At 36.7% G+C, this 17,836-nt stretch overlaps 1 protein-coding gene across 3 annotated transcripts in view; it reads left to right on the top strand.

Moving 5' to 3' along the window:
* The window catches only part of PPP1R12A (protein phosphatase 1 regulatory subunit 12A), a 73,985-nt gene extending 58,971 nt beyond the window's left edge, over positions 1-15,014 (top strand). For 2 of the 3 annotated variants that reach the window (XM_026863583.1, XM_026863590.1), the window contains 5 exons: positions 36-177; positions 836-940; positions 1,845-1,892; positions 6,459-6,509; positions 12,864-15,014. In XM_026863583.1, coding sequence (XP_026719384.1) covers positions 36-177; positions 836-940; positions 1,845-1,892; positions 6,459-6,509; positions 12,864-12,950 — 433 coding nt within the window. In that variant the 3' untranslated portion in view covers positions 12,951-15,014. Of the gene's footprint in view, positions 1-35; positions 178-835; positions 941-1,844; positions 1,893-6,458; positions 6,510-8,175; positions 8,730-12,863 lie in introns of those variants that run through there. The other variant, XM_026863597.1, reaches the window with a different exon arrangement.
* The last annotated feature ends 2,822 nt before the right edge of the window (positions 15,015-17,836 follow it).

A 17,836-nucleotide genomic window follows, 5' to 3' on the forward strand; every position in this document is an offset into this window, starting at 1 on the left:
AACGCAAAGGCAAAGAAAATAATTTTCTTTTACAGATATGATACAGGATCCCTCAGCATGTCTTCAGGTGATCGTTACGATTCAGCACAGGGACGATCCGGGTCACAGAGTTACCTTGAAGATCGAAAACCGTACTGCAGTAGACTAGAAAAGGAAGATAGCACTGATTTTAAGAAGGTATTTGATCCAGTATTTTTAGTGACAAAATAGAACTTTACTACCGTTTTTCATAAGTTGTATGGAAATAATCTCACATTGCATCAAAAATGATGCTTAAAGCAACTCAGCTGAGTGGAGGAGAAAATGCACATTACAAAACAACTTCTGGCTTCTGCACTTCTCTCTTCAAGGCAAGGGATAAATCCAGGGGAGCCAAGATCCATTTGTTGACAAATACTATTGTATTATTTTTTGGTTGATTGTATTGGTAAAACTGCTGTACACCTATGTGAAGCCTTTTATTTTAGATGTTTGCTAGCTTACATATGTATAATGTAAAAATTTGTTTAGATCTTGCTTTAAAATAGAGGAGGAGTTTGTTGAAAAGTTCACTGTGGTGTCTAATCTGTGAAGTCTGAATAAAAAAATGGCAAGTATTTTTTTAATACGTGTAAGGTAAGTTATGTGCTCTCTATGCAAAGTTGTTTCTAGAAATATTTGCTAACAGTTCTTTAAAGTGCTTGCTAATTCTCAACATCTTTAAAACATATAACTTATTTTTACTTCTTAGACTTAATGTATTTGTTCATTTTACATGCAGCTCAATCGTGCTTTTTAATTTTTTCAGCTAATCTCTTATTATTCGGTGTTTTTTTAAATGAATATTTTCTCTTAGCTTTATGAACAGATTCTAGCTGAAAATGAAAAACTGAAAGCACAGTTACATGATACCAACATGGAACTTACAGATCTTAAGCTACAGTTGGAGAAGACTACTCAGGTTTGTATAAAACAACAAAAAAAAAGTACTTAACTGACAAAGTAGATAGCAAACTAGAAGCAGCCCAGGCTATGGGCTGCTCTTTACTAGGCATCAGCTTCGTTTCTTATCTGGAGATGGGGGTGAAGAAGAGTACCTCTCTGTTTCTGAAGAGAAAAAGAGCACAGAATTCTGGTCTTAGCTGTGAACAAAATATGTGAGTCCGCTTCCTGCCTATTTAAGTAATAGTGGTTCTTGCTAGCATGTCTGGAACGTTTTGCAGGGTGGGGATAAACACTTTCTACACTGTTAAGCTTATATGCAAAACTGTCAGTTAGGATTGATTGATTAATTCATAAACCTGCTGGTGGATTGGCCTAGCCTCCCAGTTCTTCCTGGCTTGGTTAGATAGCTTTATCTTAGAACTGAAGACTAAATAGTGCACTCCAGTTACAGGTAACTGTTGTCAGATAACAGTGTTGCAGTAATACCAAATACATTCACAAAATTAAATTTGTCTTAAATTGCTGCAGGAAGTGTTTCTTATTCTCAGATCATATTTTCCACAATGTACCTGTACTTAAGTGTCTTCCATGTCTACCTCATAAATCGGTGAAGTACATTAAAAAGATATTTGTTTGTAAGGCTTTTAGATAGAAATACTGTATTACTCCTATTTGCCAAAGGCTATGTAGTGATTAAATTGCTTAGGGATGGTCAGAGAGGAAGTGCGTGATAAATCCAGGTCCTTCTTTATTCTTGATTTCGGTTTTACTTCCCTGAACATACTTTAAACATACTTTAAAATGGTTTTGAAAACCTGCTTCAGACAGAATACTAAAATGTCAAATTGAATTGTTTTTCCTCAGTTTTATGTTTTATGTTTAAGAACAATATCAATCTCTTCATTAATTTTGTGTTTCAGAGACAAGAAAGATTTGCTGACAGATCACTCTTGGAAATGGAGAAAAGGGTGAGTTTCTGCCAAAGATCTGTTAAGTACTCCAATTCAGGCTTTGTTTTAGTTTGTTTTGCAACCCCTGGCTTGGATATATTTCAGTGGGAACAAAAGCCTTTCTTATAACTTGCATTTTTTAGAAGATGTGGGGATTTTAGGTTTCAAAGTGGTAATGAATATGAGATGGATTACTTTTAAGAATTGCCTTCAGGTTGTCTGTTGGTTCACGGTAACCATTTTCTAAACCCCACTGCCCTCCAAGGATCTGCCACTTGTTCCATCTCATCCAAAACAATGTTGGCACTCCAGATGTTAAGCAGATTCAGAGCGTCTCATCTTCTAATGCATTTCCAAGATTCAGAGACTTTAATTTCCTTGGAGCTTTCCACAGGCATGTGTGTTCTTTTACCAGCTATTGTTGGTAATGAAGTAGCTGTTTCTACCTCACAGACATGAGACCTTAAACCCGCTAATGATATAAAATTAATCATAATCTGTCTCTTTCCTTGTACTGTAGCTTTTTCCAGTGAGAATATGATACTGGGGCCGGGGGGAGGAATAAATAAGCAGGGTGGGAAGAGGGGCATCAGGGACAGAGACACCCCTAGATTGAATGGGAAAGGAGTCATGTAATAAATATGTGAGATGGACTACAGGAATTATTTCAGAAGTTGGACACATTATATTTTTAGGCTGTAGTTTCATGCTAGTTTAAAATCCATCCCTATAAAAGTTTAGTTCCATAGCAATGTAAAGCAAACTACATTGGTTTTGTTGTGGTCCTGGCTTCCTTCGTGACCCTGGCCACATGTTCCTTTCTCCTCCCCTGATCCTTGAGTGACACATTAGACACATTAAGTGGGAAGAAAATTGAATGGACTTTGACAGTAGTAAGTGATATGGTATACCTTTATTTATCCCTGCTAAACTTCACATTCACTGGCCTTTTATGTTTACTTTCCAGAATTTGAGGTTTAGGAAGCAATTTTTAGTTCTACAAACCTGTCGGTGTCTAAACAAACACGGTATATTTTTATAGGAGCACATGGAGACACAGAAATACTCTTGTGTGCTTCCTGAAATTGCACTATCTTTATTTTAATCATCTCTCCAGATAATTGCAGCAGCCTTTTAGCACCTATTTTTCCTTGACTTTTTGTCATCCTGCTATAGGCAGGGATTTCATCAGTGGAAGAGTTTCAGCAGCAGCTTTAATTGGTTTCTTGCTTGCTATTGTGGCCGCACAAGTAAACATTTAATTATTTCATAGTTTTAGCTGCATCCATTACCATATAGGTTCCATACTGCAGAGCAGTCAGTACTGCATAGCTAGACATTATTTCAGTTTTAAATTATTGCTTTGCTTTTTCTCAAAATAGGCCATTGCATTAAAACAATTGGCTATATTTTTTTTTGTAAAGACATTTAATCCAACAGCAAAATGTCTTTCAGAATTGTTACTCTTCCTAAATGTATTAGTATTAAAGCTAGCAGATAAAACCATATAGTGATAATGCTGTATGGCTGCAACATGATTTACGTAAAATTTAGGAGATGCTCCTTGTGTTTTACAATTTTAAGCTTCTTTTCAGACAAGAATTTAAAACAGGAATTTACTTGTGATTGTATTTCCCTTGTTAAAATCTGGAGTTACTTTCACTTTGGAAGTGAATCAAGCAGGATTCTCAGCTGCTAGTCATCAATAGCTAATCTCTAGAAACAAGCTTGCCAAATTCAGAATTTAAGAATAATTTTAAAGACACTTTTTTAGTGTGTAACATAACAAAATAAACTTTAAAAGTAGAAACAAATTGTAGAGCTTTTCTAAGTACACTTCCCCAAGTATATGACTTCACTAAAATAAAATATGAAATTGAAAATGTTTATATAAATTGCATAGAGAAAACTGGAGGGGAAAAGTAAAATGGTGAGAATAAATTGGAAGAAATAAAAGGCTGCTAGAGAAAAACCTGAAGGTATCTTTGAACTATGACATTTTCAAGCTGAAACATACCTTATGATTAAGGAAGATATGAACATTTATTAAACCTAGAATTGCACAGTAGTAAAAGGTAGAAAATTCTGCCCTTTAATTTTATTTGAACTCAGTCTTCAGAAGTGAGTTTCCATGGTGTGATTTGGTGATGCATTGTCAATATTGTTCATTTGAGTACCGTTTACCAGAAAGGGGCTATTGCCATGGGTATTTGATTGTATCACAGATGAAGGTCCTAGCAATACATAGGGAAAAATTAGGGTTTCATTAACAACCTGTCACTCTGAAAAGTATGCTAAAAGTCTTTTGCAGAATTTCATCTGATGTGATAATAAAACTCAAACTGTCAAGTTTCAGTCTGGATTAGAATTCAGAATTCTAGGTACCCTTAACTGTTTTCCCTCAAATTTAGAATTCATCAGCTGGGAATTTGGGTTGTGGAGAAGTGTATTTTTTTGTGTTACTTGATACACAAATATATGTAGGTATATACATCTGTTTTTTCTTCCTAGTAATTTTAAAACTCTGTGTCCATTTTTCTCCTGTGTATTATTTTCCCTTACCTAAATCTCACTGCACCAAGCCTGTGGTTCCTAGTTGCTTTGATAAATGCAAATGAGCTGTTGTATTTTATAATCTCAGAGACTAGCATGTATTTTTTTCATTTTGAGGGTTACAAATGTGCCTTGGTGTACCTTATAGAGTTGTTGAAGTATATAATAAAATTTTAGACTGCACAATTTCAAATCCTTTCTTTGAGTCCAGGGACTAATCAAATAACACTCGCAAATCTTCTCAGTGAAACTGCAGTGTGTTATTTTGTTGGCATTCCTCAAACCAGTTCATAAAAGAATAAGCAGTTTAGGAAAAAGAGAAACATCGCTTCACCTAATCAGAACAATATGTTTTTACAAAAAATCTTATATCTAGGCCAGTGCATTTAAATGTTTCTTTTCTATAATGTGAAGTATAAAAGTTAATGAAACCAGGATTTTATTTAATTGGTTTTTATTGCTAGTAGTTATTCGTAGAGAAACTCAACATGCTAGTTAAACAAATGCATCAAAAGGACTAACAATTTCTAACCATCTGAAATGTTGAGATTTATTTGATCATTCATGTCTTGTTAGTCACAGGAATTGTCAAGTATTGCTTACTATAAGAACACTGATAATACATGTTATTCTACAAAGTTAGTAGGTAACTGATAAGATTCTAAGTAATGTAAGATGGCGTGGGTTTTTTGTTAGTCGCTTACTGCAGTTAACTTGCTGGTACTTACTATGCCCATTACTGTCAAGCCAGTATCATTATGGGAGAAGTCTTCACTTGAAGTAGTTAAGTACATTAAGTACTAACAACTGCAGTAATGTATTACTTTGATAACCTTTAAAGTTGTTTGCAAAAATGTTGGGGTATAACTGCACTATGATTAAACTAAATTCAAATGATTTATATCTGAAAGGTGGCCGGCAAGAGTCAGTATCTACTGGGCGGTATGATCTAACCAAAGTTTTACACACCTCAGTCAATGCTGCTTGCTGTTTGCGTAACACTGTTGTATGCAGATGCATATGTCCACTTTGCAATAATCTGTTGCTTTTGCCTTTCACACTCTGGAAAAATATGAATGTAGAGTACTGATAATCGCAGCTGCTTTTAAATGAGACACACTGCATTGTCTGACACAGGAAAGCAAGCAATCAAGCTATAAACCCCTGAAGTCTATTGCAGTAGCCATTCATCTGTCAGATGTGTTGAAAACTAGGTTTAAATGAAGTAATGTCATTTAGAAATATGGTAGTGTGTCTGCACTGCAGACTGCAGCATAGTATAGAGAACCCTAAGCTAACTTTCAATAAGCTAGCTTGGGTACTGTAATCAGTGTAATCAAAACAAACTGAAGTTCTCTACAAAGGATAATTTCTCCTGCTTCTCTGGTAAAAAGAAAGAAAAAAAAAAAAAGAAAAAAAGGAAAAAAAAGGGAAATAGGACTATACTAGAAACGCAGAAAATATACAGAAAACATTTACTCAAGAAGCAGGTGGTCTACGTAGCTAGACTTCTTTGGTACTCAGCTGAACTCCTTTAATGTAAATTTGGGTGTATCTAGACTACGTTGCAGTTTATCGTGTGGACAGATCCCAATGAGCTGAGACAGATGTTTCAGCTACGTTTGCTTGTCTATGAAAGCTTATGCTTTTGTGCTTGTTTCTTTTAATATTCTTGTTTGTTTCTGATAATTTTCTGCATTTCTTGTATATTAAGCTATTACAGAAGCCTAGCTCATGAAAAATAAATCTAAACAAATGGTACTTACAACCTGTCTAAATTTGCCTAAAGGAAGGGGTATATTTTATAGGACTTAAACGTAAATTTCTATATCTCTTCCTCCTCAAATATTAAAATTTCATATTGACAAAATTTCTGTGTATCACTGCCATCACAAGTTTCCTGTCCACACTGTGCTTTTGGTTGTATGGTTTTTGAAACCTGAAGTATTTCACTGTTACCACAGTATTTACAAGCCGTAATTTTTTTAAAAAAATGTATTGTTCAGTGTTAACACATATCTTTTGATTTAGGAAAGAAGAGCTCTAGAAAGAAGGATATCTGAAATGGAAGAGGAACTGAAAGTAAGTAAACTATTACATGTTAAACTATTAATAACAAAGTATATGACTATGGCAGTGCAACATGTAGTCTGGCAGAATTATTGGCTCTATACTTTGATTAGAAAATAACTAAGTTATAGCTGCGTTTCAAGAATCATACATGTCATATAGCTTGTAGTGAAGCTGTTAGGCCAGCATAAGTAGTCATACATGTAGGACTTCTAAGGCATCACTGAGACTTACACTTCTATAACATATTAGCTAACAAGAAACATTCAGGGATAGAGTGAAACATATCTTGATCTAGTAAAGATCCAATTGCTATGATTTTGATATGATACCCTGTGTTTTATTAACTTAAAAATAATGTTAGCATATAATTCCATAGATAATTAAGCATTAAATGTTACTTCAGCCTTTATCTCATGCTCTTTAAATTATGTCTTAGACAGCATGCTACCAATACCAAAAGAAGAGCTTTTAAATGTAGAGTGAATAATAGTCAGGTTTTAGTTACCAAAAACAAGTAGATAGATTTCAGACATTGATAAAGTAACATTTACCACATGCACTGATGTCCAAGTTTTTCAACTATGTGTAAACTGAATCTGAGAAAGAAAATACTTTATTAGTACATTTCTGGCTTTTTTTTTAACCAGTCATAGTATGACTTTCCTTATTTTCTGGTTTATCAGTGTTAAGTCCTCTGATACGATTAAGAGGGGTGAGAAATGTGGCAAGTTTATTTCATATTATGTCCTTGGATATGAAAATTTGACTAGAAAAGTAGTGGAACATGATGAAATGGAAAACATTTTTGCACTCCAAAATTTTAAAGAGGTACCGCTGTTTTGACATTTGATTCTTGTCATCAATTAATAAAAAGTTTGCTTTCAAGCTCATTTTTGAGCTCCCTCTGGTGCTTGGAAATGGCATTAATTTCCAAATACTTTTCATTAAAATACATGCATGAAGTTTTGTTGAAATAATTGAAGCTGACAGGCAGATTTAGGCAGAAGGCAAACACAATGCTTCTAGCTCCCTTGGATTCAGCCCAAGATAGTTTGCTGTAAGGGCGGACACAATGTCTGTGGTTCCTTGAGGGGTCTTTAGAAGTGAAATATGTAGAAAGCAAACTATAGTAGAGGAAAATAATTGTGTCTAATAGCGGAAGACAGGATGTGAGCTTCTATCATCAACCTGTGAATTCCTGTTAGGGAAGGCTGGGCTTCTGAGAAAAATAGAGAATGCAAATATATTGCCTTTTTTCAAAAGCTTACTTTCAATAAGCAATATGTAAAAGTTCTGAATTAAAGATTAAATACTCTTCCTGTCATTTGTTGCACCACCTTGTAAAAGTATAAGTGTGTCATTATTTACAGACTTTTGAATAGGAGATTTAGTTTGTGCAATTAGGATGTTAAGTAAAGAATTCCAGGAATAGCTCTCATTGTTAATGTATCCTGAACTGTTTTGGAAAGCTGTGACTAATCACTGCTGGTTCTGAGATTGCTTTCCAAGAATGTGCCACTTGTTTGATATTTTCCTTTCATGGCAGCTTATCTAACTTTAAACAGGACTGTCTCTTCTAAGTTTTCTTTCAATTCTGCTCATCTCTAGTTCTTTTAAACATAATGTACATGGCTTTTTTTCCTCATTTTCACTCCTATTTCTTTGATTCCTGCAGAACCTGCAACAAATAAAGCAGATTCAATCTTTGAGACACATAAATGAGCGACTGGTGACTGAGAATAGGGCCTTGACCCGAGTGGTTGCCAAGCTCTCAGGGTCCTGTAGGCAACTGCGCTCTGTGGACTTGTAATTTCTTCCTTCTCCTTTGTGTAGCGAGGCAGGTGTTGACATTCCGTTTGTGCTTGGGTGGAATTTTACTGTTAACACTTGTGTGTCAGAAACTGACTTACTGCTGCTCGGTTATGGAAGTGTGGCTAAAGCATGTTTCTTGTGTACCAACTACAGGTATGGCAGATGTGTTGGTATGGTGTGGTATTGTCCTTACTAGCACTGAAGCTTATGTGAATTGGCAATAGTCCAGGAGACCTTTGACATGTTAAAACCTTAGCAACAGTTGAAAGGATTTGAGTTAGCACTAGGATACACTGAAGTCAGTTCCTTGTTTTGATGTTTGAGTAAATGCTCAAGTAGATAGATTTGCGTCTAGTTTTCTAAGAAATTGAAATTAAGAACTGAGCTTTCTTACTGCAGTATAATTCAAGTGCATAGAGTTGATACAAATCTAGTCTCAACTAAAGAATGTTTGAGAACTGGTTTCAGTACTGTGCATTCCTGAACAGTTGCATTAGCAACTTTATTTCTTATATTTGTGTGTTTTAGTGTTTGGAGGGGACCAAAGTCTTTTCTTTCATAAATGTATTGGAATTTCAGATGATAAATATTTTCACATGTCAACTTCCCATGTGCTTCTGGCCAATCCTTATCTTTATCTAAACAAGTTAAAATACACAATTTTAGCACTGAATTAAGATTATTGATTTTTTTATTGCTATATATGTAGTTATGGACCAGAATCCTATAATGCATGGACTGTACAAACACAGACACAAAATAACCCTGCCTAGTGTGTCAGATTGGTTCATAATTACTAGGTCATCTGTTTCAGCTCCCTTCTGTTAAAGGTATGAACTGTTCTGAGTTTCATCTTGGAAAAAAATACCAGCTTGTTGTCCTTAGTGTTATTGCAGGGCTGTTTCAGAAACACACTGAAGATTCAAAATTTCTATGAGGAACAAAATGTGGTGGTTTCATTCCACACCAAATCTGTATGCCTTTCTTCTTCCTCCTATATAACAGCTGAATAGAGTGGAGGTTTCAGTGAGCTTTTAAGATGTACAGGTGAAAAAAAATATTTTTCCTTCTGCACAGTGACTCTTGCTGAACTGCTTCCCCTTGCCTACCCCCCTTCCCACATAGAAGCAAGGCAACAAGTGTACATTTTTTCATTCTGCTCAGAGTCCAGTCTCAGGTTTTCCCCACTAAGAGGCATGAAATAAAGAGAATTGTCTTCCTAGAGTTGATCTAACAATAGGATGTGGATAGAAAGGTTGTTCCTGGTCCAGGCCTGCATTCCTCAATGTTCCCTTCTGTTAACCCTTGCTGAGTGAGTTAAGTCAGCTCACTGACCTGGCTGAAAACAAATCTCTTTATTCATTATATTACTTGATCCATCTCACCCCAGCATTATTGAATCGCCAAACTAACAGGCATAAAGCAGCAGGAGCATACTACTGCGTGAGGAGGGAGAGCTGTCCCTCTAGGGCAGCCTGTCTTACATCAGCTTCAGCTAACAGTGTGGTTTTTCAGCACAGTTGAGCTAATCTAATGACTGCTGTCCACAGCCACATGTCCATACCATCTTTTTTGCTAGCACTGGCATTCCTTTAAAGAACCATGGTAAGCCAGTTCAGAGTGTTAACCCACAGAAAACTATTCAGTATTCCTTTTTGTAGGGGGGAGTTTTCAATAGGAGATCATTGAGCTTGAGGACCCTGGCTAGCAAAAGAAGAGCAATGAAAACACACAGGGAGGCTTGACATAATGATGGTAGTTTAACCACAGCAGTGTGCCTGATTAATCTGAACAGGTACCTTAACAGTTCATGAGCTTTTTGTAATCTTAATTTACAGAGCTTTTTTGTATGTAAAAACTGTTAAATCCTCCAGCAAAAACAGACATTATTACTACTGTACCGATCTGAGTTGGCTCCACATTTGTTAGGAGATCAACAACAGCACTGTAAAGTTACTAGCTAGGTATATAATACAGGTAGGCATTTGCAGTCTTATTCAAGAATCTCATCACAGGAAGATACTTTGCTCTTTTAGTGGGAAGCAAATTGGAATTCAAAGTGTTAAGTACAGTATGTACCTGTAATTTTACTGAATTTACTGCAAAGCTTTTTTTCCCTGCCTCTGCACATTAAAGGTGTGTGGTGTCACCTCATGAGAAGTTTGAGTACGATAGGAATGTACTGCTCCAAGACAATTGTATAAATGTCTTTGGTTAGGTTTAAAGTATGTAGGGATTAGTATAGACGAGAAGCGTAAGTAATCTAGGTTACTTGAGCTTATCCTTCGTGATCAATCTCCTGTTATTCATAACTGCTTTTGTTTCCTACTAGTCCTCCCCTTTTCTTTAGCAGACTCACAACAAAAGAAAAAATATTTTCTTAATACCTATTCTACCTATTAGTTTAATCAGGATTAAAATCTTATCTACAGAGATTTGCAGACATATAATGGTACTGAATTATGTTAAAGCTCTGAACTTGAATAGCAGCTTTTTTGTTAAAATATTTCTTCAGAAAATATACTGTTCTGGGTCTCCCTGTATGTAATGAAGCATTATGGGCTGCAGCTCCCTAGTCAGTAAGTTGAATGAGGACTGTGACATTCCTGGAGTTAACTCTGAGGTTTAATTGGAAAGCATACGCAACACTTGTTGAGGTACCCACTTAAAAAGAACAAAACCAGACTGCTTTGCTTCCTTGTGCATGGCTAGATGAAGGCTGTTCTGGTTTCACCCGGGATTTTTGTTATGAAGTCCATAACAGAATGAGAAGGAGGAAGGAGAGGTTTTAGTTGCTCTGTCTGAACAAATGGCTGTTTCATTGTTTGCAGATACAGGTCATAGAACAACGCCAAATTTATCCTAGTATTACAGGTGCATGCACAAATGCATGGTACATGTGCCTGTTATCTGGATATAACCCCTAGCATGTGTTTCTCAGAAAACAGTAGTTGTTTTTTACAGCTTAGAGAACTTAACACAGATAATACTTGAAAATTGCCAAATGATTACTAGTGTTGCCCAAACACCTTGATGTGATTTTTGAAAGTAATCAGCATTTTATAATGCTTTCTGTTGAGAGCACAGCTCTCACTTGACTATCATGGAAGCTTCCCTCTGACTCTGTGAAGAGCTCAGTGTAGGTGGCTTGCCCTAAGTTCCACCATGGAGCAGAGCTGGAATCCAGGCTAGCAGAATGATTTTTATTTACTCTAATTGTAGGGACCACCTTTTTTCCTCTTTAAAACTATTGTCATCTTCCTTTCACATACTCTGGTATTTGTGAGTAGATAAACTAGAGATCCTATAACCTCGGGCATCCATTGTTTCACTCTGTGAGAGGGTCTGCTGTTTGGTGAACTGAGTGTGGACTGGAATCCTTTAGAGGAGATGTGTAAATGAAGCCTTTAATGTAATGCACAGTTCATTAACCCTGCATTTTTAATCTTCTCAGTTCTTTCTTTTCCATAATAATGTTCTGAATATAATGGAATTGGAAGTATAGTTTTGCTTTCATTCAAGAAAATTTTCTGGCAAGCAAAGTGGCAAGCAAATTTCATCCTGAAAAATTATGTAGCAGTTGTTAACATAGGTCACTAGCTGGACTTAGACCTCTTGCATGCACTTGCACTTGAGGTTACTGAGTAACTGCTGTACAGGAATAGGCTGTTAACTCCTGTGTAAACCTCCTGCTAGAAACCATACATGTAATTTAGCCATGAGTATTATAGGTGGTTTGTCATCAGTGTGTGACTGTAGATACAGGGAACTGCTGAGTTACTTCTGGTTTCTCTGGCAAGTTAAATTCTTCTAGTACAAACCTCTGTGTACTGACTTGTCCTCCTTTCATGTCTGATCCTGTCCAACTCTCACCTCACTTGGCTTCTGCCTTCCAGCTTTTGTGGTGTGTCACCCGTCTCCTGTGGCAACCTTAACTTGCCATCTCCTAACTTGAATGCCTGAGTATGCAGCCTGGTGTTTCAGTGATCTCTTTCAATGATCTGATCTTGTGTGAACTATGCTGTTCAGCGATATGATCTCAAATTATAGGATGTGTGCTTCAACACGGGTTTGGAAGTGGTTGGAAGATTAATGCTATGAGCTAACAAACTGAACCACACTATCTGATCAGGATTAAGTCATCCAAGAGCACAGTGGTAGATATGCTTAGCCACAGCATGTTTTCTTGAAAATGTGCAAGTGCAGTATAGACAAGCTCTTTAAATTGTTGGTAATTAGCATTTTTTTTCTTTTGCACTGAGATTTGAAGCATTTCATTATTTTCCTCACACTACTATAAATGCTTTTGTTAGAGGCTTGTCATCTGCACCACCAAGCTTTAGTGCACCTAGTCCAAGCAAATGAAAACTAATCTATAACTCTTAACAGTATCATGCTAGAAGGTGAGATTTTTCTGAACTGCTGACGTGGAGGGGGAGAACTGCCAAGATGCTTAAGCTGAATAAAGATTTTTATCTCAGTGCTTGTCTAGTCTTGCTGCTTTTACTTGGGGTATAATAGCAAATAACCATCATGTTTCATTTTTCATAGATGCTACCAGACCTGAAGGCAGACAACCAGAGGCTAAAAGATGAAAATGGGGCCTTGATCAGAGTTATAAGCAAACTTTCCAAATAAAGGGTTTACTGCAGCAGCAAGTAATGGTATTGCACATCACTAGTAACTCCAGTGGACCATAGTATGGCAGTCACTGGAAGTGTGGGAAGATCCCTTGGAGACTGTAATTTTCAGATATCCTGCCAAACGCCCTCTTACCTGTGTTTTTTTGTATCAAGATCATTGTTTCTGTTAAAATGCAGCTGCTGAGAAGATAAAATGACTGAGAAATCTTGTTTACAGCTACAGCATAATAAGGAAAGTGTTCAAGGCCAGATACGCCTCAGATATTTAACCAGTAAGCCTTAGTTGTACATAAACACTTTTACATCAACAAAAGCTTTCAGCTCTCACAGAAGACAGTTACTCAATAATGTTTTTGTTGTGCCACAGTTCCCAGGTTTTTTCTATACTCAGTTTTTCCTTAAATCTTAAGTTTGGATTTCTTTTTTCCATTCTAATTATTCATGTACCAGATTTGCTTGTACAGTGTTTTCACAGCTTTACCATTTGCAGACACCACACACCCTTTTAAATTACATATTTGTGTAGCTACCTAGAGTTGTATTGTCCAACCACCTGGAACAGAGATGTTTGGTGGAACATTTGCTTTCACTGTTTGTGCAATATGCATTTATTTCCTATACAAAATGCTTTAAAAGTCAGTTGAAACTAGAATATTTTAAGAGTCCTGTTTTCTGCCTTTATTGGTCACTTTAAAAAAAAAAAAAAAAAGAAGTTTGTAGTGAAAGATGTTAGATCCTGTAATCGTCACATTCATTTGAGCAGGTACTGAGTGATGCTGTATATATAAATGTGTACCGGTTTGATTTTTCAGACCACCACGTGGCATGCTTGAATATATTTCCCTATTGCAAATGTCTGTTAATGCAAATTAGGCTATTCCAGAATAGTGTGTTTAACAAAGTTCATTAATTTTTATGGTATAAAGAATTTAGACATTGTACATTGTATGGAGCCCTATCTTTACAAAAGTTCTAAACTATATAAAATACTTTATTCTCTTTTCCTCCCATTTTTTTTTTTCATTTGATAGTGTTCACCATAATAAAAAATTGCATAAATATAACTGCTTCACTACATTTCACATACCTGTATTTATCTGAGTGCTGTCCAAAACTGTTGTGCTAGCCAAAGTAATGTACTAAATCATTTGAAAAATATAACCCATTACACTCACATTAATGTTTATATGCACTGTTGTTGCCATGTGAGAAGGCATCCAATTTGATAACACCATCATGTCAGACCATTTTATACATTTCAGTGGCCTTTAAAAACAAAAAAAGTACTTAAGTGAAGATCGCTTTTGTTAGAAACAGCTTTTATATTTTCACTAAACCATTCAAAATACGACATCCTATTGGCACATAGTTTATTGCCTAAAACCACTGAACAGATCAGCCATTAAAACAAATTGTACATTGTAAAGCTTGTAGTAGCTATTGTATTATTGATTATATTGTATACTATATTAAATGTGAATTTGTACCCCTTCATTTAAAAAGGTCATTGTGTTCTACTGCCTACTTGGGGGGTGGGGATTAGTTTTATGGGGGTGGGATATGTTTTGGTAAGGAAGACATGATGTCCTCTCTCTGTTGATTGGTTTTTTGAAGATGTAAGGTTATGCTCTTACTACCAAGCTCAGGATTCTTGATTTTAAAGGTACACAGATAGTTTGAGATATCTTATTGTAATTGATCTGTATGAGAGGTGGGTCTGAACCATAAGGACTTCCATTGACTTAGGCTAACATAAAATAAAGAATTGAATGGGTGCAACATACTGAGTTCTGTTACAAGACAGTTAGGCATATTCTGGATTATATTTGGTAAAGTTTGGGTGCCTGTGAATGATTAAATACGTGTTTCTAATATTTTAGTGTTTTATATTTAGGTTATTTATTCTTTATATCTAAAAAAATGAATGGCTACTGTGCTATATTGATTTTATTGGTAGTACTGAGCAGACCTTGTATCTGCATGAAACTAGTTGCAAAACCCACTATTTTGGAAAAAAAAAATGTATTTTGACATATACAAATAAAATGAATACAAACTATTTTAAATGTGTGAAAGTTTTACTGAGAAGACATTGAAATTTGTTATGAATTTTAAACCATGTTATAAGTTTGTTATTTAAATTCTTTGGTGGGCATTTTTCATTCATTGCGTTACTTGGTTGCAAGTTTCAAATACCTTTCATAGATTGTAATCAAATTGTGATTATTTGCACATCATTGTACACGCACATCTGTAAATGCAACAGTAAAAAAATGCCATATTTATGCAATCTGTAACAACTTGGACAAATGTTTATATATTTTACATAAACCTGTCTGTGTGCAGAATCTGAGAACCATTTTTTATGTGATACTGAATCTCAGAAAGCAGTTGCTAAACTTGTGTCACCGTCTTACCGTACTAATCACGTTGCAGATCAAACACATCCCCAGAAAATCCAGCTAACCCAGAGAAAATGGGTAGGGGGGGACTATTTTATTATTTAGGAGTCTGCGTATAAGAAATATATTATGGCTGGTTGCTGACTCTGGCAAGCTTCCTTAAGCAACTAATGGCTTAAGCAACTAATTCAAAGAGCAACTTAGACTTGCCACAGTGTGGAAAGGGATCTTTATGTCCCAGAATTAACATCCAATACACACTGAGGCATGAAAGTAGCTGGTGCTGGAGAGCTTAGAGGCAATGGTCATGCCCAGAAGCAGCCCCAGCCATGAAGGAAGCTGTAACCAGGGAAAGAGGAGTGACTGCAGGTGGGAGAGCAGCCCAGGCAGCAGAGTGCAGGAAGGGTGGAGGCAGCATGGTGTGTAAGGACTGCCTGACCTTAAGGGCTTCAGATAGTAGCAGTTACCTGGAAGAAAAGCCTCAGAAGCTGGAACTTAATTTTTTTCCCACCTCATCTCCATGGTAAACAATTCCCTATGGACCTCCCTAGTTCCTACTACATACCACTTTCAGACTTTCGCTATTTCCTTGCCAGATTCCAAAAGGAGCAATTATAATTCACATTGTGTAGGTTGGTGCATTTGTTTGCTAAGCACCAAGTACAAAACATGAGTCTTGGTGTTTCTCTCCTTTAGAAATATCTTTGTGCTCAGATGAACATTAAACCAACGAGTATTAATCTTACCTGTTCAATATTCCTGGCTACTGTCCATTTGGTGGTCTTTTAAGAGCAAATATGTTGTCATAGAACAAGAGTCCTCTTGTTTCTTTTTTTAGAAAGGGTAACTATTCACGTGACATTGAAGAGGAAAAAGGGATGCTTTTGAGTACCTGAATTCAGATACCTGATTTAGGACATGTGCATCAAGGAAGAAATTTTAATTATTTCCTTTACCATACAGAAATGGGCTCCATACAAGATGGCTCCTACTCTTGCTAGCTGACCTAACCATGAGGTTTCTAATCAAGAGTGAGGGCAGCACTTAATGCCAAAAACATCCATGTGACAGTAGACAGGAAATCTACACAAAGAAGAGCAGGTGGTAAGGAGGAAGTATGCCACGATGCCAGACATGGAAAGGCAACACCATGTCAGAAAAATAACAGTTCACATGGAGAAAGGCAGGGGACAGACACATCAGAACAAAACTGGTCTGAAGTCAGAGTTCAGAGTGCCATAACATCCAAACTCCTGAACAGAAATACTGGCCAAAGCTACCAACAGTATGAATTGTGCTTTGCCGCTGGCTTGTAATACTGCTCAGAGCCAGTATTAATTTATTTTTCAATGAAGTGATTGTGAAAATAATAATTACACTGACTTGTACTTGATCTGGGTGATCGTGGAAGTGGCTTGACTCTTCACAGCTGGCACTTTGCAGTTCCTTATGGATGGGTATCTTGAGGTTTTGCTCACCTGTGTAGCACACCAGCTCCTCTGGAAAGGAACATGCATCCTTTTGTCTCTGTTGTGTTGCTTGTGCTCTTTTGGCAGCCCAGGCCCTCCGTGGGGTGAGGGGTGCCGAGGGCTCTTGGCAGCTTTGGCCTCAAGCCTGTCCAGTATGGAAGGTGTCAGCAGCCACATTTCTAGTGACTTTCAGTGTAACTTTTCCCCTTTTCATGGTAGCTCCAGCTTCTCTAACTTGACATGATGCAGTGTGGGCAGTAAATAATTTTGACACTTTAAATGTGCAACTGGGAAGTTAGAAAATTTTATAGATTAATTTCCAACTACAATCTGAAGGACTGTCACAGCAAAACACCTCACAAATTCATGACAGAACGTACAGTTTAACAAAGAAAAACCCCACAGCCTCATGCACATTACAGAATTTTTTGTGAAGCCTGTTTTTAAAGAGGGTGGAGAAACAGTTGTAACTGCCTTGTAGAGGGTTACTTTCCCACCTACTTTAAATCTTGGAATACTTTTGTGGCAGCTCTGCTGGTCACCTGTGTGAAATTACAGTTCCCCATGCAGGAATAGCTACTCTCTGTTGGGGGACAGAAGAAACGATTTGCTTAAGCTTTTCAGAAGTCCTTGCTGCTCTTGGTCATGCATACAATGTTAACATTTTGCTATGGTGATTCAGCTTCCTCGAGTTCTTAGGTCAAAGCCACTAGTAGGGGTAAAAATTGCTCGTGACTGGACCCATTTGCTTTACATCTGTTTTGATTGCAAGAGCAGCGGTTGGCATTTGTTAAGAGTATTGTGCTCTGCCTCTGCACAGATTTAAAGTAAGACTAGAACAGTCCTGAAGGTGACTGCAGGTTCCTGCATAGAAGACAGAATTCAAACCGAAACAAACCAAAGCTTTCCCAAATCACCAATGAATTGCTCACACTTTAAAGGGAAAGCTGCTGCCACACTGATGAAGTCATCAGCTATTCTTGCTTGTGTCAGCACCTCCCCATTTTGTA

This window comes from Athene cunicularia, assembly GCF_003259725.1.
Source record: "Athene cunicularia isolate RWA chromosome 1 unlocalized genomic scaffold, athCun1 chr1_part2, whole genome shotgun sequence".
Taxonomy (NCBI): Eukaryota; Metazoa; Chordata; class Aves; order Strigiformes; family Strigidae; genus Athene; species Athene cunicularia.